Genomic DNA, 27,337 nt, shown 5'->3' with positions numbered 1-27,337 from the left:
GCAAGCTATTCCCTGCCACTCAGGTCAAGGGAGTAAAAAACAACAAACAACACACATGCACATACTCTGTCAGAGAATTCATTAAAACCTCTCTTGTCCTCTAGGCCTGTTAACATGTGTAAATTAACACATTTAAGCTCTAATGACTATAATTTATTCTAATATATTGCAGCCTAGCTTTGTGACTTATGCAACATTCAGTTTTCAGGAAGTGTCAGAAATAGGTTTGGTAATATACCTATACGTAAACAGAAGACTTACAACAATTGTTTTATGTTTTGCAAATGCTTGTGCCAATTAAAAATAGACATGTGTATAGAAATGCAAACATTTCACGAAATTAGTGTATAATATAACATATCTTGCTACTGATAATTATTATTTAAGGAATATTGATCAATTTACTAAAACAAAGATAATACAAACAGTTGTAAACATAGTTGAATGATGGGTGGCACAGTGGCTTAGTGGTTAGCACTTCCATCTGGCAGTACTAGCGTCGTTGGTTCGAATCCCAACCACGGCACTACCTGCCTGGAGTTTGCATGTTCTCCCTGTGCCCGTGTGGGTTTCCTCTGGATACTCCGGTTTCCTCCCACACACAAAAGACATGCAGGTACGGTTAATTGGGTCCTGTCTAAATTGTCCATAGTATGTGTATGTATGATTGTGAGTTAAGGACCTTAGACTGTATACCCCTTGAGGGTTAGGGACTGATGTGAATGTACAATATATATGTAAAGCGCTGCGTAAATTGACGGCACTATATAAATGCCGAGTTTGTGAGTGGTGGGTCTACAGCTCTGAAGCGTCATACATATTTATTATTGTGCTAAGTGCTAGGATGTAAGACTACAGATTTGCCACTTAAGGGATCTCCCTAAGACTAGGTTCACAGCTATGCAGGTTGCGTTTGAGCCATTTATGCATTGCACTTTATGTTGCGTTTTGCATTTTTGCACTTGCATTTTTAATGCATTTTTGATGCATTTTGCTTTTTTTTTTCTTGTTGCTAGGCAGATTTAAAATGCAGAACATCAAAAACACATCAAAAATGCTGCAAAAACACAGCATAAACGCAATACATGCTTTTCTGCAGCGTTTCCATTGAAGCCTATAGAAACAAAAACACAACTTTTTGCATTCTAAAAAGTCCCTGACCCTTTCCAGAACTGGGTGAAAACGCACACGTGTGAACATGTCCCATAAGAATTCATATTAAATAGACTGTACTGCATTTCTGCAAAACACAAAACACTACAGAAAAAGCTTACTTGTGAACCTAGGGTAAAGATCTGTTCTTGAATTTGGTAAATTTCCTTCTACAGTCAACCAACAGATTGATGAAAACAAAGTGCAATTGCATCACTTCTATCTTAGGCAGTGAATATATAACAGATCATTTAAGTGCTATTCCCATAATTTTCAACAAGTTCTTGAGTAATGAATGAATGTGTTTTCCTTGATATGGCCCCTATGATTTTAACAGCTGTGATGGGTGCATCCTATCACTAGCAGTTGAATGTTTATGCTTGGATCACAACCACCTGCACTCTTGTGCTCAGACCTATCTTGCATTCTTCCTTACAACTTAAAACAGAACTTTACTCATAACAACCTGATAAAAAATAATATTCTTTAACATGGAACATACATTCTACATTAATAATTATGCTACCAAAATTAGTTTATGCAGTAAATTAACCCCAGCATTGCTCCTGTTTCTTCTTGCTAGAGGCTGCCATTTTGCTGAAACCCAGAGCCCCTGAGCAGCAGTAAATCCTTAGGATGTCAGCAGAGCGGCCTCTACATTTTTGTCACAGTGCCAATAAATAGAGAGCAACTGAGCATGTGCAGAGCAGTGTGAGACAGCATATTACTAGATTTTACACAGTATAGACACTTATGTTTACTGTTTTACATAGCTATATCCACAAAATGAGCCAGGCTAAAGTGTGATCTAGCAGGACTTCTTTCTGACTAAAGTTCCACTTTAAAGCTTTTTTGCATCCTTCCTCATCACTCATATCTGACATATCTGTTCTGCACTTTTCATCAACTTGAGTCAACGTCATCTGCCACTGGTCTGCGATAACTGGCATCCCCCATCCTGCATTTTCAACCTTTTCATGGCTACCTATATAACCAAAAATGCATTGTTCCCCAGACCACCTATTAACCCTTCTAATCATTATCCAGAATCCCTCCTCCTGTTAATTCACAGCTCATATCACTTCCCTTGGACTTGTAGTACTGAATCCTTCTGTGATGAAATAGTGAAATCTGAAGAACCTCAAACAATGTGGATGGTAGTGGTCATGGGCGGACTGACCATTTGGAAACTCGGGCACTGCCCAAGGGCCTGGGGTCAGTAGGGGGCCCCATGAGATGCCCCTGGTACCTTTTTCATAGGCTTTTTTGAGTTTGGGCAAGGACACAGGGGCCCCATGAGTTGCCCGGGGGCCCCATGAATTCTCAGTCCGCCCCTGGTAGTGGTAATGAAAACAATGCTTCATTTTCCACAGAATGCACAAGTAGGTAACAAGACTGTCAGATTAAAATCTCCTGTCTGTGCTTAAAAGTGGTATTAAAGTCAAATTTTTTTCTTAAAGCATGTAAAAATAAAATAACTTACATACATTTTAAAGTAGAACTAAAGGCATTTTTTTAATTTTAACTAGAGTAAGGGAGGGTTATAACTCGTCAGTTTTTTTCCCTTCCTTTCCTGTTCCATAGCCAAAACAGGGAGGGAGAATCCCTCCAAAGTGATGGAATCCCTGGTTGTCACCAGGGTTGCCGGAACTAGTGTCCCCATTGAAAGATTCCCCCTCTGTTCCTGTTTTGGGGACAACCCAAACTTTGGGATTTTCTTTCAGTTTCTTTGATAAATGGCAAACAAGACAAATAGAGAGAGAGTGATTCTCCTTAACAGGACGCAGACAGCAATTAAAACCTGACAGGTGTTCTAATTTCTCTCAATTCTATCTAAAACTTTCAAAACGTTTTGCCTTTAGCTATACTTTAATATTTTTTTTTCAATTACCTTCTCTGAGCTTAATTTCCAAATTGTCCTCTGGCCTCTATATTCCCTGTCTCTCTGTGCCCTCCTTGTCAGCAGGAACTATGAGTATCCGCAATGTGCACATTTGCACTCTGTACTACAAATCTATGTGCAGAGCATTGCCAGTGTGAGAAGGCTGTACAGCCTTGGATTAGGTTGGGTAGCTGGAGATTATTACCAATTATTCATGGACTGCTCCATCATACATCCAGATTTAAGAGTATCCACAGTAAGAGAGTATCACCCAATCCCAAGGTTTTGACAAGTTAGTACTAAAGAGATAAGTCCTACCAAAGCATTTTCTGAAACATGATAGATGATATGTTCTGACATACTGAAAATAAGTTGTATTTAGAGTGATTGTAAACCTGTAAAAAAAAAAAGCATGTTATACTTACCTGTACAGAGCAGGCCTGATCCTCCTCTTCTTGGGTCCCCCAGCAGTGTTCCTGGCTCCTCCTTTTCTTGGTGTGCCACCATAGGAAGTCGCTTCCTATGGTGGCACATCTGCAGGCTCAATCCCGGGCGATGCTGCCTGCATCTATAGACACAGACAGTGGCTTCCACTGCTATCAATCTGCTCTGTGAGGAGGGAGAGAGAGAAGAGAGCCACTGCTCTTGGGAACAGCACTGGATTGAGATCAGGCTCAGGTAAGTATAAAAGGGGGGGGGGGGGGGATCCTGAAGCACAGAACAGTTTTTACTTTAATGCAGAGATTGTATTGAGGTAAAAATTCTTAAGCCTTTACAACCACTTTAAACAGGTGATATCTTCATGTTTTTCACACTATGACTGTCGTTTTCTGTTTTTGTTGTGCATTATTTACACGGAATTAGTCACATCCTTTTGCACCATTTCTACTTTTCAATAAAAAAGCTAAAATTTGCTATATATTATTTAATGCACATAATGTCTGAACCTCTGAAATAAATCTAAAGGTCACCTAATATATTTAAAGTGGTCTTTGTCCATATTGCAGTAAAACTGCCTTTTCAATTGGTTTGTAAAATAAATGAGGCTGACAACCAGATGCTTTCTTATTTTTCCAATTTTTGACCTTAGGCTCCATGCACACTGGGCATTTTAATAACTCTGATAGCTTTAGCTGTGTAAAGTCACGTTAAAAATACAAGTTTATCAGTGTTTTATAGTGTTTTTGCATTAGTGTTTAGCCATGTATAGCACCGTGTTTCCATGTTTTACTGTGTTTTTCAGCATTAGAGCATTTCTACAGCTAAAAAACTCCTCTAAAAACCCACTAGTTCTGGGATTTTTTTCTAGCCAAAAAGCGCCTCTGCCAAAAAATGCTAGTGAAGGCCTATGTGTACATGGACACATAGGATAACATGCTGGGGAGTTTACTGGCTGTAGAAAAAAACGCCAAAAGCCAAAAACAGCAGCTGTAAAAATGTCCAGTTTGCATAAGGAATAAATGTGAGAAGAGGAAACAGGGAAATGTCTGTTACATTCTGTTTCCTGCCATTATAAGCTGTGGGCTACTGGATAAAAAACTAGACACTGTGAGGAACTCCTATTTTTTTCTATTTGCTAGTGACAGAACTGTTTAAATATAACCCAGTTCTGTCTCAGTTTCTGAGTCTAGGAAGAATGGACCAGTGCCTATTCCCTCCACAGCATTATTATAATTGATACACAATAAGCAAACCTCCTAGTGGTTTATTGGAGTGAATTATTTTCCTTGGTTTCTGATTTGGACTTGCTCAGATTTGATATGCTGAGCAGAAAGAGTGGTTGGCCACACAGGCCTCAGGGCCTGGTCTGTGCACAATCTGCACGACCACTTTATTTATTTAATTTATTTCTTCTCCCACGTTTGTCACTTTTGTGTGTGTTTTATTTCTCACAGGATGGAGGGTGTAGGTCCTCGGGCCTACCCTGAAGTCTAGGGGGAGGATGTGTGGCCCTTTGGTTCCTTCCTCCCCTGTCCCTAGGGGGTTTTCTCTTCGGGAGAACCCCTTGACCAAGTACTGAGTGGCTGGCTTCAGCTGGCCACAAGGAACAGTGGTCCGCCAGGCCTTTTGGCTAGGTGGACCAAATGGGAACCTTGTCCCTGTCAGAAGCTTCATGCCCCGGGGGATCAGGGTAGAGGTCCATCCCCTTCGGGGGAAGGACAAAGCACACCCCTAAGTGCACATTTTTTGTGAACACTTACGGGTTTTTCGTACGTTCGCGGACTTAAAAAAAAAAAAGTGGTTGACCACACAGGGTTTAATTTTGCCCATGTTTATGACTACTGAAAATGGCATGAGTTCTATAAACGGTAAAGGAAGTATCAGTGTTTTCTGAAGCAATTCTTCCCCAAAGCTGCTTCAAAAACAAATTTATACTAGACTAATACTACATGAAATTAACCGTACCATTAGCACAATGGTTTTGTTTACTTTTGCATTTAGACATACATAGAGGAATTCTTTTACTTGCCCAAGTTTTATAGTAACAGTGAGCACACCTGCCTCATAAAGTAAAAACTATATATTTATTTTCACTCGCCAAGTATTGCATCACTGCCCAGCTCCTTTTCTGTACACAAATTATGTGATTTCTAATTTGGAAAACAAACTTTTTAACTCTTTATAAATCTTTTAACTCCAGGGCTCATTGACACAAATCAAACAGTTTCCAAAAAGAGTCTTATACCTAGTGATCAAATATGATGACTCTGAGTCTAGCAGAGAGCTTAGCAGTGGTATGAACGAGACAGAAGAACCCTTTTTTTCATATATCTATCTTTTCTAAGCTGAATAGGAAATAGTGTCCATCTCTAAAAATTGTGATGGATTATACTATATATACATTTACATTTTATAATTACCATAATCTTTAATTGTACATTTTCTTATGTTTTAAAATAAACTGTACAGCACAGTGGCTAAATGGTTAGCACTTCCACCTGGCAATAGTAGGGTCATTGGTTTGAATCCCAACTAAGGCACCACCTGCCTGAAGTTTGCATGTTCTCCCTGTGCCTGTGTGGGTTTGCTCTGGTTTCCTCCCACACTCCAAAGACATGCTGGTAGGTTGATTGGATCCTTTCTAAATTGTCCCTAGTATGTGTATGTATGAATGTAATTTAGGGACCTTAGATTGTACACCCCTTGAGGGTTAGGGACTGAGGCGAATGTACAATATATATATGTAAAGCGCTGTGTAAATTGACGGCACTATATAAGTACATGAAATAAATAATCTGTAGAAACACAGGAAACAAAAAAGTCTGAAACCTTGGGCAGCACTTTTTTGCCAGAGACTGGAAGAGCATACCAACAAATTAAATGCATAAATTTGCCTGCAGATAGACTGGTAATAGCAGGGTGAGGAAAAAGTCCTGACCATCTCAAAAAAACTATTCTTAAATAACCTCAAATAGATGTATGTAGGAATGAATCTCTTACATCCTGTTGGAATAAATCTCCTACATCCTGTTGGTTAAATTATAAATAACTTTCCTAAAATTTGGAGAACATGGATCAATGAATTAATGAATTCCCCCACTCTAAATGGAACTAGACTTTAAGGCTGCCCATACATGGTTCAGTTTTTTCATTCAGTCAGCCAATCCTCCCCACTGTCATTTGTATTCTGACAGCAGGGAGAGTTCCCTGCCATCAGAATACACAGATCAGCACTTCAGTCTATAGCCTGAAGCGCTAATCAATCAGATTTTTTCCAACAGGGCAGTTGAACAGAAGTTGATCAGTAGATTGAGTTCTGTTCAACCACTGTGCCCATACGTGGACTGAAATTCAGCTGAATTTCAATCAATGTATTGCCAGCTTAAAGATAAAATCAGGCTTAAAGATGGCAGACGGTATAATCGTTTTGCCAAATTGATTAGCCATACGAATGTTTTCCCTCAATACTTTCTGATAAAAATCAAGCTAGAGAGAGATCATTGCATATAAATGATAAATTGTGAACAACATTATCATAGCAAAATGTTTATTAAAACACAAATGTTAACCATTTAACGACCAACCCATAGCAGATGTGCTGCTACAAGGTGGCTGCGCTGTGCAAAATCACATATAAATACGTATTTCTGCATTTTTGGGTAGAGGGGTACACGCGCGCCACCCTACCCGCGCTGTCATTGGCTCCAGAAAATGTCAATCACCGGATGATTGGCGGAGAAGCTGATAGGGGGATATGTGTGTAAACAACATAGATCTCTTTCCTGTCAGCAGGGATGTGCTGCTTTCTATCTCTCCGCAAAAAACACAACTCAGTAATCCCAAAGCAGCACACCCCAGATGTTAACATTTGATCACCCCAGATCAGGGGCGGACTGACAACTCATGGGGCCCCCGGGCAATAGAGGATCATGGGGCCCCTGTGTCCTTCCCCAAACTCAAAAAAGCCTATGAAAAAGGTACCAGGGGCATCTCATGGGGCCCCCTACTAACCTCGGGCCCTCAGGCAGTGCCCGAGTTTCCAAATGGTCAGTCCGCCCCTGCCCCAGATGTTAACATTTGATCCATTGTTAATTAGATTCATATTCATTTTTACAGAATGTGAAATGTTATATTTTTATTTTGGATTATGCTATTTGTGCAACAAAGAAAAAGTTACAAAAAAGTCACAAAGGATCTTTAGACAGAAACTGTCACATTTGTATTCCACTTGAACACCGTTCTTATTGTAATCTGAAATTGTCTGGTTGGGTTGTTAAGCTGGACATAGACAGTTCAAATCTCAGCCAGACTGAATGTACCCAATTTGATATAGCTGCTACCAATAATTACTGTATTCTCTCAGGGAGAACAGCTTACTCCGCACCCCCCACACCAGGAAAACAGAATGGCTCAGTTGTCTGACTGAAAGAAAATCGCTCTGCCTATGGCCTGCCTTAGTCCTTCTAGGTGGTGTTGATAATGAGCTAGCATTAAAAACAGCATGTACACTCTCTCCCTACCATTGTTACACCACATAGCTAACAAGGAGATGAATATGTAATGAGCACTGAAAGACTGTGCTTGTCGTGGGCACCAGGGAGATGAGGGCTGTCACTAGGAATGCAGGGAGAGGGGACATGTCAGCTAGACTGCTGGTTAAAAAACTTTCTCTAAGACAGGCATGCTCACGCACCTATGCACTTTCAGTAATGAAGCAGGGTAGAGTACAAACCTGCTTCATTGTGCGCTGTCCTATGGGCAACTCCAGTGACTCATCTATTTAAATTGCATCTTTTTGAATCTTAGTGCAATTGACAGGCACTTCCAACAGGTGTGCTCACTAAATAGGTGGTTTTAGTGACGGAGCTCTTCCTGATACCAACATCAGTATCACCCAAAAATCAGGTTTCTATTAGGAGAGGAGAAAAGAAACTGGAAAGCAAGAACTAAAGAAGGGATTTTCTTTACAATTCAAAAATGGTTCAGTGGACAAAGAAATACTGATATTTAGAAACAAGTGTGTGAATCCGTTTCTAATTTTTGACAATCATTAGAGTTCTTCTTTAATTGACTAAATACAGTGTATCCAGAAAGTATTCACAGCACATAACTTTTGCCACATTTTTTATGTTACAGCCTTATTCCAAAATAGATTAAATACATTTTTTTCCTCAACATTCTACAAACCATACCCCATAATGACAGCTTGAAAGAAGTTTGTTTTGAAATCTTTGCAATTTATTAAAAATAAAAAAAAACAACATGTTCATAAACATTCACAGCCTTTGCCATGACACTCAAAATTGAGCTCTGGTGCATCCTGATCCCACTGATCATCCTTGAGATGTTTCTACAACTTGATTGGAGTCTACCTGTGGGAAGTTCAGTTGATTGGACATCATTAGGAAAGGCATAAACTTGTCTATATAAGGTTCCACAGTTAACAGTGCATGTCAGAGCACAAACCAAGCCATGAAATCCAAGAAATTGTCAGTAGACCTCTGAGACAGGATTGTATCTAGACAGATCTGGGGAAGGGTACAGAAAAATGTCTGCAAGCATTGAAGGTCCCAAAGAGCACAGTGGCCTCCATCACCCATAAATGGAAGAAGTTTGGAACCACCAGGAATCTTCCGAGAGCGGGCCGCCCAGCCAAAATGAGCAATCAAGGGAGAAGGGCCTTAGCCAGGGAAGTAACCAAGCACCCGATAGTCACTCTGAAAGAGCTCCAGCATTTCTCTGTGGAGAGAGGAGAACCTTCCAGAAGAACAACCATCTCTGCTGCACTCCACCAATCAGACCTGTATGGTAGAGTGGCCAGACAGAAGCCATTCCTTAGTAAAAGGCAAATAGCAGCCCGCCTGGAGTTTCCCAAAAGGCACTTGAGGGACTCTCAGACCATGTGAAACAAAACTCTCTGGTTTGATGAAACAAAGATTGAACTCTTCGGCCTGAATGCTAAGTGTCATGTCTGCAGAAAACCAGGCACCACTCACCACCTGGCCAATACCATCCCTACAGTGAAGCATGGTGGTGGCAGCATCATACTGTGGGGATGTTTTTCAGTGGGAGACTAGTCAGGATTCAAGGAAAAATGAATGCAGCAATGTACAGAGACATCCTTGATGAAAACCTGTTCCACATCGCTCTGGACCTTAGACTGGGGTGACCGTTCATCTTTCAAAAGGACAACAACACTAAGCACACAGCCCACATAACAGAGGAGTAGCTACTGGCCAACTCTATGAATGTCCTGGAGTGGCCCAGCCAGAGCCCAGACTTGAACCCGATTGAACATCTCTGGAGAGATCTGAAACTGGCTGTGCACCGACGCTCCCCATCCAACCTGATGAAGCTTGAGAGGTACTGCAAAGAAGAATGGGAGAAATCGCCCAATAAAAAGTGTGCCAAGCTTGTTGCATCATACTCAAAATGACTTGAGGCAGTAATTAGTGCTAAAGGTGCTTCAACAAAGTATTGAGCAAAGGCTGTGAATACTTATGTACATGTCGTTTTTTTCATTTTTTTATTTTTAATAAATTGCAATGATTTCAAAATGAACTTAGTTCACATTTTCGTTATGGGGTACTGTTTGTAGAATGTTGAAGAAAAAAATTAATTGAATCCATTTTGGAATAAGGCTGTAACATAACAAAATGTGGCAAAAGTTAAGCTCTGTGAATACTTTCTGGATGCACTGTAATGGACATTTAATTGTAGTTATAGAGGTGTGTAGGCAGATGTGTTCAATCAAGACATTTAGAGCCAAATCCAGATGTATGGGCTGTATAGAGTACCATGTGGATGTAATTACATCTGTCATCCAGAGAGTTGAGTATTTGAATGGATATCTTTAACAATCAGCAGAGAATTGCTATTTAACAGTTTTAGGCCCCATTCACACCCATGTGGTCTGCAAACACACCAAAACATGCATCTTGAGGGGCTATTATTTCTTAATGACACCCTAAATGCAGCAAGTAGATGTGCGCTTTGTTACTTGACAGACGTACAGTACATAAATATGCAAGGCTCACTGCCTAAAAAAGGTGCAGGAGCTACTTTGAAGCATTTGTCATGCATAAGGCCACCCATTCAAGTGAATGACAAACAAGCAAAAAAACGCATAAGCGCTTCACGCAGGTGTGAATGAGGCCTAAGAATTGGTGGCTTCTAAGCTGGAAGTGCAGACCAGTGCATAATAACAAGAAAAAATTGAGGGATGAAGCACAATTGCTTGTTGTTGTGTACCATAGTCTAGTTAGCAGAACAGTTAGGATGCTTTATTAACAAGTTCAGGTATCTATAAAACACATGCAGGCTTCTGAGTATCTTAACAAGAAGTGGAAGTCACTTGTATAGAGCATGGAATGTATTATATGTGTGACTATTGTAAATAGTGTCAGCTTCATGCCAGGGGTATGAGCACCACATATTCCCTTCATAGTACAAAAGATTTTTTTATGCACAATATTAAAAATTACAAACACAACAATTTATATATCTATAACACAAAACTGTACTGTGCATTTGAATTACACCATATAATCCTTGGTCCACAGAGGAGTCCCTCTGATTCTTGAAACATACCTAGGCAGTTCAAGTTCCTGGTCTATATTTTGGTTGTTATCAGTACAAAAGGAACTCTGTCCCTCCAAAAAATATGGGTTTTAAGGCACAACAAAAGGAAAACTCAAGCATAAAAAATATACTGTAATTTTTATTTCTGCTCAAGCTCCATCATGTTACAGAGGGATAGACCCAACATGTTTCACAACTAGCAAGCCTGCTTCCTCAGGGGTATAATAAAGAGGGTATAATAAAGAGAGATCTATAGCAAACTGAGTGTTTGTCAAAATACCACCCCCATGTGGATCCTCATAAATATGGGAGGGTGCCACAAATGAAAAAGCTGTCACGTCATAGTTATGTTTCAGGCTGACATGCCTCCCAGTGGGCATTGACAACATGCCACTCTTAACATAATAAACTTGATCTCGAATATGTCAGCAGAATGGTCTCTTAGTTTCCCCTGCATAAAATGCTCCACACAAACACAGTCCATCAGATTCCCACTCCCTAATCCCACAGTTGCACTTGTTTTTTCTTAGTAAATGGGAATGTGGTAACACTTCACTTTGTAAAGAATACCCATTCAGGTTTTAAGGAAATATTTTTAATACAGTATTTTTGCTTGCACATGATTGGATAATGGAAATCAGCAGATCTTTACCCCATTTACTATGCTCTTGGGAAAATGAGTGCAATTTCACTTGCAAAATGCACAATCTATTTGCCTTTAGTAACTAAACCCTTACATAGGGTTTGATTTACTAAAACTGGAAAGTGCAAAATCTGGTGCAGCTCTCCATAGAAACCAATCAGCTTCCAGGTTTTTTTTTGTCAAAGCTTAATTGAACAAGCTGAACTTAGAAGCTGATTGGCTACCATGCACAGCTGAACCAGAGTTCGCACTCTCCAGTTTTAGCATACACCACTTTTGTCTCCATCCACACAATGGCTTAATGGCTGTGCACTACTCAATCACTGATAGATCTGCTGTGTCTGTATCCCACCTCAGGGTGGTCCCAAATGTATTTAGCCACTATATTATCACCGGTAAGTAGATTCCAGCTTTTCTGTAGAATGTGCCTCAGTTGAAACAGGCAACTAGCTTCACTGTATTTGAGACACTTTGGCGTGTAGGTTTAAAGAAAAACACATCACAAGACTGATTCTTTGCTTTTTGATACGATTTTTGTCTTAGTGGTGCTTCTGGAGCCTCTTTTGCATTCCAGTGCCTGACAGTATATGGAGGGCTATACTGCCTGGGCCTGTGTAACAGTCCCTGTGGGGAACTCCTTGCTCATGCCAATCGGTAAGATAACATTCGTTGCTTGAGAGCTTTACTCCTATTTGAAGATACTGCTGTTTAAATGGAAGTATCAATATTAGTCCTTTCAGTGTGTATATCTTTTGTATTTGTTATAGATCTTTTCTTATTATACCCCTGAGGAAGCAGGCTTACTAGCTGTGAAACACCTTGGGTCTACCACTCTGCAACATGGTGGATCTTGAGCAGAAGAACTTGTGTTCACCATCTTCATAAATGTTGTTATGAGATACTGTATAGTGATACAATGGCGTGAGCTTGCTGCTCTGAAACAAGGAGTCCTGGAAATTTGTCAATCTATGCTCATTGTATCAACAAATGTGAATATTGATAAATAGTGTGACCATTAATAAACATAATTCTGATTTTAAAAAATTATGTGGCAGTTGAATATGGAGAAATGGCTAAATCCCAATATGGGATAGGGATTTTAGATGTTCTACATATGCTAATGCATTCTACATATATGTGCTGTAAAGTTATATTTTTTCTGAACATATTTTCTTTTTGTGGTGCATTCAAAAATCCATATTTTTCTTCTTTTTTTGGGGGGGGGGGGGGGGCTGGATTCTTGGTTTCTTTCATCTAGATTTATTTAGATGTTGCACCCTGCATCATCTCTAAAAATATTATTTGGTTGTTATCAGTAAGAATAATAGGAAAGCCTTCATCAAATTAAACATCTGAAGAGTTTTGCCTATCAAGCTAAAAAAAACAGGCATTTAATATGCATCCATTAGACATTTGATAGTTGTGAGATCCCCAGTGACTTGCCACCCTAATCAGATGTTTCCAATCTCTATATGCCTTTTCTTATCTTGTTGATTTTGAGCAGTCCTCTCTCTTATTGCTTGAGGGTAATAAAATGAGAATTTCCTATGCACAAAATTTCTCTCTCTTGGGAAGTATTCAGACAAGGATGAAACAAATTGTGGTCCATTGTCAGATGTTAGTTCTTCTGGGTTACTTTCCCTGCTGAAGATTGTGGATAGAAACATAATGACAGTAGTAGATTTTATATTTGAGATATATGCAATTTCTGTCCATTTACTGTTATGATCTATTAATGGTATGGCAATCCAGAAGTCCCCAGGTGCCTCTGTGAAAGGACCTAGAATATCAATAGCAAGCTTCTCCCCAGCAGAATATGGAAGTTGGACTGGATGGAGTGGTGCAGTTTGTGTGACAGATGATTTGTCATGACTCTGACAACAAAACACAAAATGGAATGGTAGTTATCACTTGGGCATCTATGCCTGGCTGCCAGTATAATTAATGTTGTTGTTTTGTTCTTACAATTCCTTGGTGACTCTGATGTGCAAGTTGTATAGGCTGCTCTCAAGGTCTCTGAAACTAGTCAGCATCGAGATGCACAGACAATATGCATAGCCACCAGCTAAAGGCAGTTCATGTACAGTATAATGCTGTAGTAAAGCCATAGAATTGGGCAAAGTTTATTGTCTGGTTTTGCCATTTGCTTTGTAAAATGTCCTGTTATGATAATTGTATTGGGCATGCAAGACAAACTTGTTTCAACTCAGATGCCAAATCTGCATTGCATCAGTAAATGCAATGACTTTAAAATCTCAACTTGTGTACTAAGAGCTATGGGTAAGGGCAACCATAGCAAGCAATCAGCAGTAACATTTTTCAAAACTGGTTATAATTACTGGTTTCTGGTTATAATATTGTATTATTTAGTTTGAGTAGCCTTTCTGACCATCTGGTTGTACACATTCTTGCTCACCCCAGTGTCCTTGTAGTGTAGTTAAAGAAATATGATCGACCTGCATGGTAAACTGTCAACCCCACTGCTATCTATTTTTCAGTTGCCCAAACACTTGCTATGGCTTCTTTTCCTACTTTTATCTGATTTTGTAAGGGTTCTGGATGCAAAGGCAACGGTTTTTTCTATCTGGTCTATATGGAATTATGTAAGGACTACACCAAGGCCATCTGTAGTATCAATAGCAGGTAGAGAAGGATCAAATAATGCTAGCAGTAGACTGCACATGATAAACTGTTTAACTGTTTCTAAGCTGTGCTGGGTGGTCCAGCCAGACCATGCTTGCATTTTGACAAAGTAGTGCTTTGTCATAATTGGGAAAACCTTTGGAATACTATCATGTATGACCTAAGAAAGCATGTAAGGTTGTAAGGTCTTAAAGTCAGATAGAGCAGGTGCTTGTATTACAGCTTTCACATGCTCAGAATCAGGCAATAGTTCTTCCACAGACCCCATTTCATATTCAGTACATAAAAAGGTAAAAAAATCTGGTAAAAGTGTATAAGCTGCCAATGTATAGAAATGGACTGTTAGAAGATAAAAGAAACAAAGGATAGTGCCATGAAAGGCATGGCAGGCAACGTAAAACACTGAACTGAAGTCAGACAATTTAGTAACAATAAATAGGAAACAGCAGTAGAGCACAAATAGATGTTCTCTCTTCTTTTCTTGCATTAAGTAAGCACTCATAAAGCTATCTGAGGATCACACATAACAGCACTATCTACACTTGAGAAAGTGTGGATACATTATAATTGCAAGCAATCCTGTAAAAAACTTTTACATGCTCTTACCTTCTACAAAAAAAAACAAGTGACCAGCTGTAAGTGTACCACACTGATGATCATGTGTTACTGTTTTTCCTTTGTAATGCAGCACAGTTACCCAACACATGCTTGAAAACCCATAGGTGCATGCGTCCTCACAACATATAAATGAAAACATCTTCCGGGTACTTTTTCAGGATGTTAAAGTGGAGTTCCACCCAAAAGGGGAAGTTCCACTTTAAAAATTGGTCCCCCACTCCCCATTAAGGATTGGCACCTTTGGGGTGCGGGGTGGAACAGGTACCCAAATTTGACAGGTACATGCTCCCACTTCTGCTGCATTCACCTAGGCGATCAGAAACAAAGGTTGTCCTCCTACTCTCCCTCCCCGAAGTCTTGTGGGACACGTGACAGGTCCCAGAAGACTACAGCACCATTCATGAAGCGCAGCGCTACTCGCGCAGTGGACACCCGGCTGTGAATCCGCAAGCTGTCACGGCCTGGTGCCCACACTGAAGATGCCGGCCTCCTGGAATACAGGACAGCCGGTGAAACGGGCTGCGGTGGTCGTGGGACAGGTGAGTGGCTGTTTTTTAAAAGTCAGCAGCTACAGTTTTTGTAGCTGCTGGCTTTTATTTTTTTTACAGAGTGAGTGGAACTCTGTTATAATAGCCTGCATATTCACAAATACGTTTAAAAATGAAGAATATTTTTGGGCTTCAGATTTCATAGCACCAAGAACACAAAGTCAAGTGATCACTGCCCATGGTATTATGAATTTGACTGTAATGAAACATAACATCGAATGAACACTAACAGAAAGTTTGCACCATCAAATGCAGTGTTAAAATGGTGTGCTCTGTAACACTTCTGACGTTGTCATTGTGCTTGATGATGCAATTCCATATGATCAATCCTGGGAAAGTATAGCCAGGAAGGATGGTTGGTATCACAGCTGATGTGAGAACTTAGTGATCAGCGGTTAGATGATCACTGAGTTCTCACACGTAGAGCTGGCAGGGGACAAATGAAGCATTGGATGGATGCTGCATCCATCTAGGTAAGTATGTATTGAAAAATAAAATCCCATACTTCTCTTTTAAAATTGGTATTCTTATCCTATCATTTTATCCTTCCCCATTCCCCGCTTGTTCTCTCTGACACCCAGCTAGACTATATATGCAGTGTAAGTGCTGGTCACAAACACTACCAAATTGGCGATTCCTCTGTAATAAGATCAATCTACGCTCTTTCAAGCTTTGACCCCCAATTATAGCACTCTTCAATAAGTTACAAAATGTTGAGATGGTGAATATTCTGAAGATTATATACTGTTACATATTAGTTGAACTTCTGCTCTTGAATAATCTTTCATTTCCTGACATGTTTCTATATCCGAATATTGAAACAGCACTTGCTCTTGACAAAGGGCTATCATAATATCTTCAATGCTTCATGATGTCAGATGTTAATATATTAAGACACAAACCATGTCATATATTCTATCTGAATCCTGATAATGTAAAATACTCGGCATGTTCTTCTTCCTATTAATGTCAATAAACTTTTGGTTGGAAAAAGAAAAATGGTATTCTTGGATCGTGATTGCATCTGGAAAATTGTCAAGGGTCTGCAGCAACTGTTTGAATTTTATAAGGACTGGGTAAAATGTATATTTGTGTGTGCAGTTCTGCAGATACAGATACTTGTTGTAAATGTTCCTAGCCTGAAAAAAGAAGACTAATGCACCCACCGTATATAAGGACTGGTAGAATGCAATATATTACGTTTTTGTTCTTGGGTTTAGTTATGATTTATTCATGATACGAAAACAATCAATTGCAAACACATCAATATAGTTGCAGCTGCTCTAGTTTTTTTTTTTACATGTATGTAATTTATTTTTGACTGGTGATCTAAGTATTTAGCTAGTTAAGATTGAAATTTATATTATATAATTTATGATTATATTTTTAATTTTCTATTATTTATTCACAGGGCAGTGGTTTGGCTGTTGTCATTGCGATACTTATAATATTGCTCCTTATTGCTCTTGCATTATTTTGGTGGTTTTGGCCCCTCTGCTGCAAAGTGGTAAGTAATAAATGTAAATAAATATATACTAAAATATTATTAGTATTTCTTTCCTGCATAAAAAAGATAAACCATTATCATTGAGTTTATGATGGTGCCAGGAAAGAGACAATAAAAAGACAGTAAATAAAAATTGTCCTGCATATGGTGTCTTGAACACAAGTGATGAGCCAGATGTTTACAAATTCCCTAAAATCATTGCCTTTATGTTTTAGAAGAGACAGTCGTAGCAGTTAACAGCTTAACAGTAAAGCATTACCTGGTCCATTCCCACTAAAATATTTTAGAAATGCACTACAAATGAAATTGGTGGTTCGTAGTCCATTATAGTCTTTCATCTGTTATATTTTAATCCACTGCAAAAAAATATTACATTTCTTTTAGATATAAAACAATATTCCATTTAATCTATAATTGAATGTGTTTTAGCCTACTGCTGATGGTTGTATTTCCATAGTACTGTCTTGCAGACTAGTGCTAATAGTTTTAACATTTGTAGCTTTTGTAATCTCTTATAGAGGGTATGTACTTTTTTGATGCACAGCGTTTGCATTTAGATATCTTAAGTGTAGCCAGATTATCATGAATGCAATTTTTAATTTGTTATTCAAGCTGGGCAAATAAATCAACATCAAAGCAATCATCATTTGTCTCTAAAAGCACTCATAAACAAAAATCTACTGGTAATGCATACATAAGCTGCGGTTATTGTTTTACGTGTTTTCAATGTTTAAAAAAAGTAAATGAAATCATTTTGTAATTATCTCCTGTTTCATCATCTTCCTGTGTGTTTAAAATTGCAGTCTTGCTTATTTCCTTCTATCATACTGTATGTATATTTAAAACAAGCTGCTTCCAGCTAAAACAGAATGCACTTTAAATTTGTTAGGTATAGGAATTACTGTTACAGTGAAGAACACATGGAAATATAGATACCGTTCTTAAATAGATAAATCTGGAACAAGAATTTTAGGAACAGCTAGCACAGTTGCTAAAAACAGAATTTCAGATGATAGCAGGACTGAGTCTATGCAAACACATAAATGAGACTTGGGGATTGCTGCAGTAAATGGGGGTGAAGGCACAAATGGGTCACACAGGGGCGGACTGACAAATCATGGGGCCCCCGGGCAATAGGGGATCATGGGGCCCCTGTGTCCTTGCCCAAACTCAAAAAAGACTATGAAAAAAGTACCAGGGGCATCTCATGGGGCCCCCTACTGACCCCCGACCCTTGGGCAGTGCCCGAGTTTCCAAATGGTCAGTCCGCCCCTGGGGCCACATGATTTTGCATTACACTGGAAAAGCAGCTTTACCAGCATATTTTGCTGTGCATAGTCCTGCTTTGTCTCACAGTGACTGTTGAATGAATGAAGGCTGCAAACAGCTGTTGCAGACTTCATTTATAAAAACACTGTAATATTATTGTTACAATATTTGTTGTTTACCATGTATCCTTTGGTCTGCGCATAACTTCAGTTACAAAAAACCTGTAATTGTAAAAAAATAAGTTAAACCAGATTAGTTATTGTTAGATTCTTTTTCTCCTTTAGCTATTTTTTTAAGATTTTTTTTTAATTTGTACACAACTTTTAAATCATTCGTTCATTTAGATTTCTACATACAGAATGCAAGAAATTAAACCAAATGCATTATTTCATTTTTAAATAATTGTGCTTTTACCAAAGATATCAATTTAATATCTTTATAAAAGGGACAAATTGATGAAAAATAAAGCCATGCCTACTGTCTGTCTTGGCACTGCATACATGCTGTGGAAAATTTCCCTTCCCTGTTCTGTTTTCTATGGACTGTATAACTTTGGACTGGTGCACAATATCTGTCATTTATGCACCCTATGCTGACCCAACAGCTGCATGTGTGGACAGACAGGCAGGATCCTACCACTATCAAACATATTAAAGCAGAGGCAGCACATCTCTTCAAGTAGCCTCACCTTGGGATGGGGGGGAGAGGCATATCAGGATCTTCATTTTCAGTGCTAGAGCACATTGTCCTGGTACTGGATACAAGCCACAGTTATTGAAAACATCACCAATCACCATTCTTGCTACAGTAAGAAAATTGTTACATTGACTTCAATTACAGTACAGTATTACAGCGTGCCTCTTCAAATTTAACAGCAGTTTTGCTCAAATAGTTATATGTTGGAAATCCACAATCATACTGCAAAGCAAACCTCATTTTTTATTAAAAATTAATATAGATTTATTAAAAACAAAAATTAACATTTCATATTGTAAATAAAAATTATGTATTATAAACCTGTTTTTAGATCTTGGCTAAAATTGTTCAAATATTTTTCTTATTAAAATTGACACAAATGTACCGTATCCCGGTAAAGATAGATATCTTTACCGGGATACGGTACATTTGTGTCAATTTTAATGAAAAAAAAAATATTTGAAGAATTTTGTAACCAGCATAGAATACCCTACCCCCCTCTAAGGGAGTCTTGTATTATTAGAGGGACAACATGTATGTAACTGATGTGTATGGTATACATTCCTATAATAAAGTGTTTTTAAAAATATATTTGTTGCAGTGCCTCTAAAGTCCGCAATTGGCCTTTGCTTTATGTGTTTTAATTATTATATTTAATCTTATAGGACGTGGGACATAGGAGCCTATTATATGCCCCTACAGTTGGTCACTCTGTATGGGATATTTATTCATGTTATTACTGTGCTGAACTGCCTCCGGCTAAATCTTCATATAAAACAACAATTGCTTGTGGCCTGTTATGATAGCAGAGAGATATCATTAATTGCAAACATCTTTGATATTGTTTCACAAAAACTACACTGCTGAATTGCATCCTCTGTAATCAGCTGTGAGTGGACTTACCTTTCAGTTGGGATGCAGTTTGGAGTGGGTTAAATGCAACTTTTCAGGCATGGTAGGTTTTGGAAAATTCAGTTTGGATTCATGTTTCTATTTACTTTTTCTAGGTTATCAAGGATCCCCCTCCACCTCCACCACCAGCACCAGTTGAAGAGGTACGCTAGGTTTTTGCACTTTGAATGACAATTGCGCAGTGATGCAACACTGTACCCAAACTAAATTTGTACCATTTTTTTTCACAAAAATAGAGCTTTCTTTTGGTGGTATTTAATCACCACCAGGTTTTTATTTTTTGCTAAATAAACAAAAAAAGAGCAAAACAGTTTGAAAAATTAAACACGTGTTTCTGTTATGAAATTTTGCAAATAAATAATTGTTGTTTATAAATTTAGGTCAAAATGTATTCTGCTACATTCCTTTGGTAAAGATAACCCAAATCAGTGTTTATTATTTAGTCTGTAGGAAAGTTATAGAGTCCACATTCTATGATATGTATCTGAAAATCAACCAACCCATATGTACTGACGGCCCAAAAATGTCAGTACAGTACAAATATCCTCCAAATTACCCCTTTTTGGAACATAGACAGTCCAATGTATTTAGTAAGAGGAATGGGAAGTTTTTTTGAAGTTTTTTGTCATAATTGTTTGGAAAAAAAGGAATTAAAAAAAATGTTCACAATTTTGTGGAGGTAATCAAGGACACTGACTGGTGACACATTTGTCTTCTTTTTGTTACATTTTTTTTTTAATTTTTTAACACACTGAGACCAGAGAAATATAATTTTACCTAATCTGGGGAAGTGATATAAGCACGCATTTTACTGAATGAAATTGATCCATTCAGTGTGTTTTGGTGTCATTAGCTGTGATTGGCTACAGCCAATCACATGGCACAGATGGACTGTGATTGGACATGTCTGTACCATGTGATCACTGTGACCAATCACAGCTAGCAACACAATTGTATACAATGAATGGCATGAATCAAAGCCATTCATTGTTTACAATTGTCATGTCATGTGATCTGCTGTAATTGGTCAAAGTTATCACATGGTACTGGCATCACTGATCAGTCATCAGCTGTGTTCTGTGGACACAGCCAGTGAAGGATCGCACCCGCAGCGAAAGTCCTCAAGTTGCTATAGGCCAGGTGGGATGTGGTAAACATTAAACTTCATATTATATATCAGTAAAATATAGAGAAGTAGCATTTTTTTGTGCTTAGTGTTTTGTGATTGTACTAAATTGGGAATTTCAAAATGAAGTGGGTCTGATCAAATTGTTTTCCTCTAGTGGTGCATTCTGCATGGCATGAGTTACCAGTAAACCTCTTTAGAGTGATACATTAACTGTGGCAGGCAACACTAAATAGTCAAGTTTGGAAAGAAATCTCTTCTTGATTGTATTCCTTTGCTTGCGAGACATGAGTGCATGGAGATTGGGGAATTACAGCACTAATTACATAATGCTCAAAGGTAAAGGAAATACCAGACAAGTCTACCACACAAAAATAAAATTGTAAGCCCATCAACAAAAACTAAAAAAGAAAATGTGTTTTGTGCTATTCAAATTAAATACATAAGCAAAATACTTATTTTTAAAATGGTGCAAATTGCGTTTGATACATTGATGATAATTTTGAATACAGTGTGAAAATCATCTGTCTGTATTTTTATGTACATAGGAACCAGAATCACCTACACCTAACAAGAAATGGCCCACAGTTGATGCTAGTTATTACGGGGGCCGGGGTGTTGGAGGCATTAAGAGAATGGAGGTTTGTAACATTATCTTTCTTGTTTCTCTGTAGACACATTTTTTTTATACCTGTTGTTAAGAATACATTGTATTATCAGCTTTATAAAGACCAGGTTTACTATTTACTTAATAATTCAGTAACTAGAAATGGATTGTTGCAGACCTTGACAAATCTTGATCTGTTTACCCTCATAGCATGCTATGTTGTTGGGCCATCCTCCTTTGCATGATCCTGCCTTATCTTTATTATACAGTATATTGTAATGGAAAGACACACTGTAAGATCCAGCACGCTAGGGTTAAGAAAATATTTTCAAGCTTCTAATAGGATGTTTTCAACTGTTACCTTTATTTGAATTTAAAAATAACAAAATGCATGGAGAAACTGCTAATTAATAACACAGCACAAGTGGCAATGTTGTGCATTGTTGTGTTGTGTTTGACCAATCATAGATCAGTTTTACATTTGTTAATGCTGAATTCCAACCTTTAGTCTTGCACAGTTGTACATGCTTCTCACCCGTACTGCAATTGGCTAACTCTAGCATATAAACACTTAATATTATTATTTAACCAAAACATATAATAATTATTTTTACTTATCAGTACTGAGATAGATGCTGTGATTTTGTGAAACACAGCACCCTAATGGCCTTTCCCACTGGCCATGTTCATCCAGTATTGAATAGAGAAACAAAGAGACCCAGTAATGATGTAATTAGGTCTGAAATAAGTAAATAAGGTATGTAAGGCAATGGAAAGGTTTTATTTAAAGTTACCTTTGCATGTTGATGTCGTGGGGGGAGGGGGAAAGCAGAGAAACAGATCAAAGTTCAGCTTCAACTGAATAAATTCTGATTGGTTATTATAGGTTTTGATAAAGCATTCCCTGTAATTTGTCAACAAAGTATCTGAAATGCTTTACATTGAGCACTGCCATCTACCTCTCTCTGTACTGTTTTAAAGCTGATTAGATAATACATATAAATGAAAATACCAAGTTAAACAAAGTGTTCTGTATTAGTTTTACTCAGTTCTGAATCGTATTGATAAAAAGAAAGCTGCAGCAATAGTACAAAACTTCCTGACAGAGCTGCAATGGCTAAGTTGCAGTGTGTTGTAGACCATGTCCTTATGCCATCAGTTTGTCATTCCCTCATAAAGAGTTTATGAAAGAATGTCCTTTGTTTTTTTCATTTAAAATGTACATCAGATGAGATTACAACATGCTATTTCCGTTACACTTGTGTGTAGAGCTTTGTTTTAGAATTATGGAAAAAATTAGTTTCAGGCACAGTCAATTTTATGAGAATGGTCAAAAACAAAAAGCCCCTTATGGACTAACCTTCTCATTAATGAAATCTGTAAAAAACAAAGCCACTTTGAAAAATAGAAGATTAAATTATCTTTGTCCAAAATTGGACAGAGTAGAAATATTTAACTGAGAATCCTTACTTAGTACTTAATACTTACTATTTAAAAAGGGTATTTTAATCCCTTTAGAACATACATAATAGCATTAAGTTGCATTTTACATTACAAAATAAAGATACATTATTTAAATGGTAGTATTACCTGTATAATGAAAGCTGAATAAATATAATAAACCACTTTTCAATGCCAGTAATATTTTTTTTTAATTAATGCTTTTAGTAAAATAAACTAGTAAAAGTATCTGAAAATATAATTAAATCAACCCTGTTAAAGGGAAGGTTGTCAGAGTAAATCCAGGCTCTACTATGCTTTGCTGTTCAGTTATTCTCATTTTTTTCTAAATATACCTGAAAGAAGGGGGAGCAAAGGGAAAACCTTACTAAAGTGCTTCTGCTCCTTCATCATCCAATTGTCCATGATCTCAGACTGAGTAGGCTGGTGGCCAATTTCTTACTGTTTTCCTGCACATGAGAAAAATAAAGTCATTAGCCTAACTGTTCTGTCTGGCAGAGGTGTCTAGATCTCAAACAGTAGGAAGGAGGAATTACAGCTGAGTATTGTCTGTGAAATTTTTTTATTTGCATTATCATCCAAATTTTCAGGACAAGCTGTGTCATTTATTTGTTTTTTTTCTCTTTATATTGTGGGAGATTTTCTCTTGGGGTTTTCAGGACATTGTTATTGCTTGTATTGCTGGTTTTATCCTTGTAATCTTTCTTATGGAAGGAGTCTGCTAGTATTATGAGATGTTTTCTGTCTTCTGTATCCAAGAATATCGAGTGGTATCTGATGGACTGGCTGTGTGTGATGTCCCACTTGGTGTGGGAGCTGGAACTGTGGCGATAGCTGTGTCTATGAGTGGGTTTTCTGTATATTGAGTGGTGTAGCTTGTCATCCCTGATGTATAATCTAGTGTTTAAGAAATTGACAGGTGTGGTTGAATAGTCTATTTTTAGCTTGATTAATGGGTGAAATGTGTTGATCAATGAATGTTTTTTTTTTTAGATTTTCTTCACCTTCTGTCCCTCAATATAGCGAAAGTATCTATATAATTAAACAGAAGACCTGTGCTCAGGATTTAACAAGTCAAATAAAAAGAGCAGCTAACACAATAAATAGGCAGAAATAGATAAACAAAAAACACTCAGTGTGGCGCTTAAGCAAATAATTGACAATGGAGAATAATACTGTCAAAATCCCACCAAAATGGAATAATTATATGCCAATATTATACATTAAATAAAAGTCCACATGGTCTAGTGGTAATGGTGCTTAGTGAGCCAGAGACAAGAAGGAGAGAGACTCTGTCACCTTTTACACAATCACTTAGCCTCTTACTGGAAAATTTGACCACCCAAAGGATTGGTCAAATAACACAGATATCAAGCCCAGAAGATGTATCCAGGACTCCCAAATAAATCACCTAAGATATCTGGATGATGTACAGACTTTCCTTTAAACAGTGAGGTCTAGAATGACCTATACTGCTCCTTGATGGCCAGTCTAAGGTGGGCCAGCTGCTCCTCCATGTTAGATGTGTGTGTCGGCGGGTCACTGAGTGTAGGGTGGTGAGGAGGCTCAGGGCAGAGAGTCGGCTCTTGAGGTGGAGGGATCCGGGTTGAGCTGGGAGCTGCAGCAGCAGGGTGGGGAGGGATCCCAGCTCAGCCTGGATCCCTCCACCACAAGAGCCGGCTCTCTGCCCCGAGCCTCCTTACCAGTCTACACCCGGTGACCCTCATTACTTAAAGGAAAGTCCAAGTCCCCACTGTGGCGAGGAATTGGACAGTATTATTCTCCATTGTCAATTATTTGCTTAAGTGCTACACTGAGTGTTTTTTGAAAGTCTCCATATGGCTTTTGTTGTCAGCCATAAATAAGTTTGCATATTGGGGTGCCGTTTTACTTCCCATAGCAGTACCCATACATTGAGGATAGATGTCATTATTGAATGTGAAGTAGTTGTGTGTTAGAATTCAATGAGCTGTGTAACATCCTCAACATTGTATTTGTAGTTTGGTGAGGATGGTAAAAATCTGTGACATTTTCCTTCCTTGTCTTATTAACATTCTGCTAAAACCTTGTGTATTAGTCCTGTTTGGATATTGAAGAATGGGGCGTACACTGAAAGCTTGTCCTGCAAATTTGGATCTTAGTGCAAATAAAAAAAAGTATCACAGACAGCACTGTTGCTTTGTTGCAATTGTCCTAATATGTCTACTGTCACCTCAAGCATAAGAGAAGAAATCTTAATTATTTGACAAATGACAGTTCACATCTGAAGTTCAAGTGTGTATTTTGGTTCTCAGCTGTAGTTCAGTTTTTCATTGGTTATAATATAATTATCCCAGATTTCCTATTTAAAAATCATAAATGATCCATCCAATTCTTCACACTATGTTGGTTATGTTGTATTTGCACATCAGTGACCATATATGTTGTAAACAGGGCAAAATTGTGAGGTTGATATTGTGATGAAGTAAATACTATACTGTATTTATAGTATGGCTAGGTGGATCATTCAAGCAACCTCATCTTGGAAATAAATGTGTCATTAGAAAGTTCTGCAGCCTTAATATTCCTCTGATAATCTAAACCAGGGAACCATGTGTCACTGAATATAATAATATATATTTTGGTTCCCTTGCCAGTTCACAAATCACCTTATACCCCCCACAACCCACAGTTTTTACTCTAATGGCAAAATCCTAATCATACACTTATTCAGTCAGACTTCCCATGTTCAAGTCTCAAGCTCATCCATGACATGATCAGTGCAACTGTACAGAAGAAGGACATTGCTTCTCACCATATATTGATGTATCACAAAAAGGCAAATGTTTACATATGAAGACATTTGTACAGTAACTAGTGCAATCATATTTATATTTACAGTGGTTCTGTCACTGAACTGAAAATTTAAAAAAGCATCTGCAAAAGAAGAGGGTCTATGCTCACCCGCCCTGTCACCTTTTCCTCTATATACCCAAATAGTAGGTTTCCTTTAAAAATCAACACCACATACTTATTTCAAAGTTTTATTATGCTATCACACAATGTAGGACTTTGAACACCTCAATACTGGACACTGTCACCCCCTTCGTGCACAGACCAGGCCAGTCAGCTCTGTCACACTTTGAATGACAATTACTCAGTTATACAGCACTGCAAAACAGATTTTTTTTGCTTGTATGTAGTATAGAGGTGTTTTGCTCATATTTAATCACCACTGGGTTTTTTTATTTCTTGCTATACAAATGAAGAAATACCAAATAAAATAAAAAAAAAACAAGTTTTTTTGGTTTAGTTTTTCGTAAATAAATATTCTTTCTTCATAAATATTTCGCTACATTTCTTAAATAACCCAGATCAGTGTATATTATTTAGTCTGTGTGAATGTTATAGTGTAGAATCTATGGTATATACAGTATACAGTACATTTGAAAATTCATCCTGATGTACTGATTGCCTGTCATATCTTGAGGCCCTAAAATGCCAGGACAGTATAATTACGCCTCCCCAAATTACCCCCTTTTTGGAAAGTAGACAATCCAAGGTGTTTAGTAAGAGGCATGGTGAGCTTTTTGAAGTTACAATTTTTTGTCACAATTTTTGGGAAATGAAGAAATTGAAAAAAAAATTTTTCTACAGTTGTCATTTTAACAAGTTATGTCTCATACACAGTATAGGAGTACTTATATTTACAAGCAAAAACATATTCTATGCCTCCTGAGTATGGGGATACATGTGTGAGACTTCATAGACTGCATAGAAGGGTCCAAAATCCAGGGGGCGCCTTTTGGCTTTCAATAAGCATAAATTACACCTAAAATACATATTTAACTTCCTGACTACCTATCACATTTTTAGAGGCCCTGGAGCACTAGAACAGTGGACACACTCGCAGAATGACCCCACTTTGAAAAGCAAATACCCCAATGTAGTTTCTAAAAGGCACAATGAGTCTTCTGAAAATGTGATTTTTTTTTTTGCCACAAGTTTTTTTTGAAAAATGCAGGAAAGAAAATGAAAATTATGTTATTCTACACAAAGTTATTAATGAATAAGATATTTTTAACACACATAATATAAATACTTAGAATTACACGCCAAATGAAAAAATATATTTTTTTTATTTACCACACATTTTTTCATTATGGCTCACACACAGCATAGGCATACTTATAATTAAATCCCCAAACACTACTACTCCACCCAAGTATGGGGATACCACATGTGTGAGACTTTTTTCACAGCCTAGCCACA

General features: G+C 37.9%; 1 protein-coding gene across 3 annotated transcripts in view; it reads left to right on the top strand.

Annotated features, from left to right (window-relative positions):
- ANTXR2 (ANTXR cell adhesion molecule 2) overlaps positions 1-27,337 on the top strand; it is a 274,337-nt gene that overhangs the window by 164,301 nt on the left and 82,699 nt on the right. For all 3 annotated transcript variants that reach the window (XM_089675449.1, XM_089675440.1, XM_089675431.1), the window contains exons 13-15: positions 16,920-17,015; positions 19,988-20,035; positions 21,567-21,659. In XM_089675449.1, the coding sequence (XP_089531575.1) occupies positions 16,920-17,015; positions 19,988-20,035; positions 21,567-21,659 (237 nt within the window). The remainder of the gene's footprint in view (positions 1-16,919; positions 17,016-19,987; positions 20,036-21,566; positions 21,660-27,337) is intronic.

This window comes from Staurois parvus, unplaced genomic scaffold (assembly GCF_062004578.1).
Source record: "Staurois parvus isolate SC_StPar_1 unplaced genomic scaffold, SC_StPar_1.0 ptg000013l, whole genome shotgun sequence".
In the NCBI taxonomy this organism is placed as follows: Eukaryota; Metazoa; Chordata; class Amphibia; order Anura; family Ranidae; genus Staurois; species Staurois parvus.
Note: the sequence above shows the minus strand (reverse complement) of the source record. Positions and strands in the feature narration are given on the sequence as shown.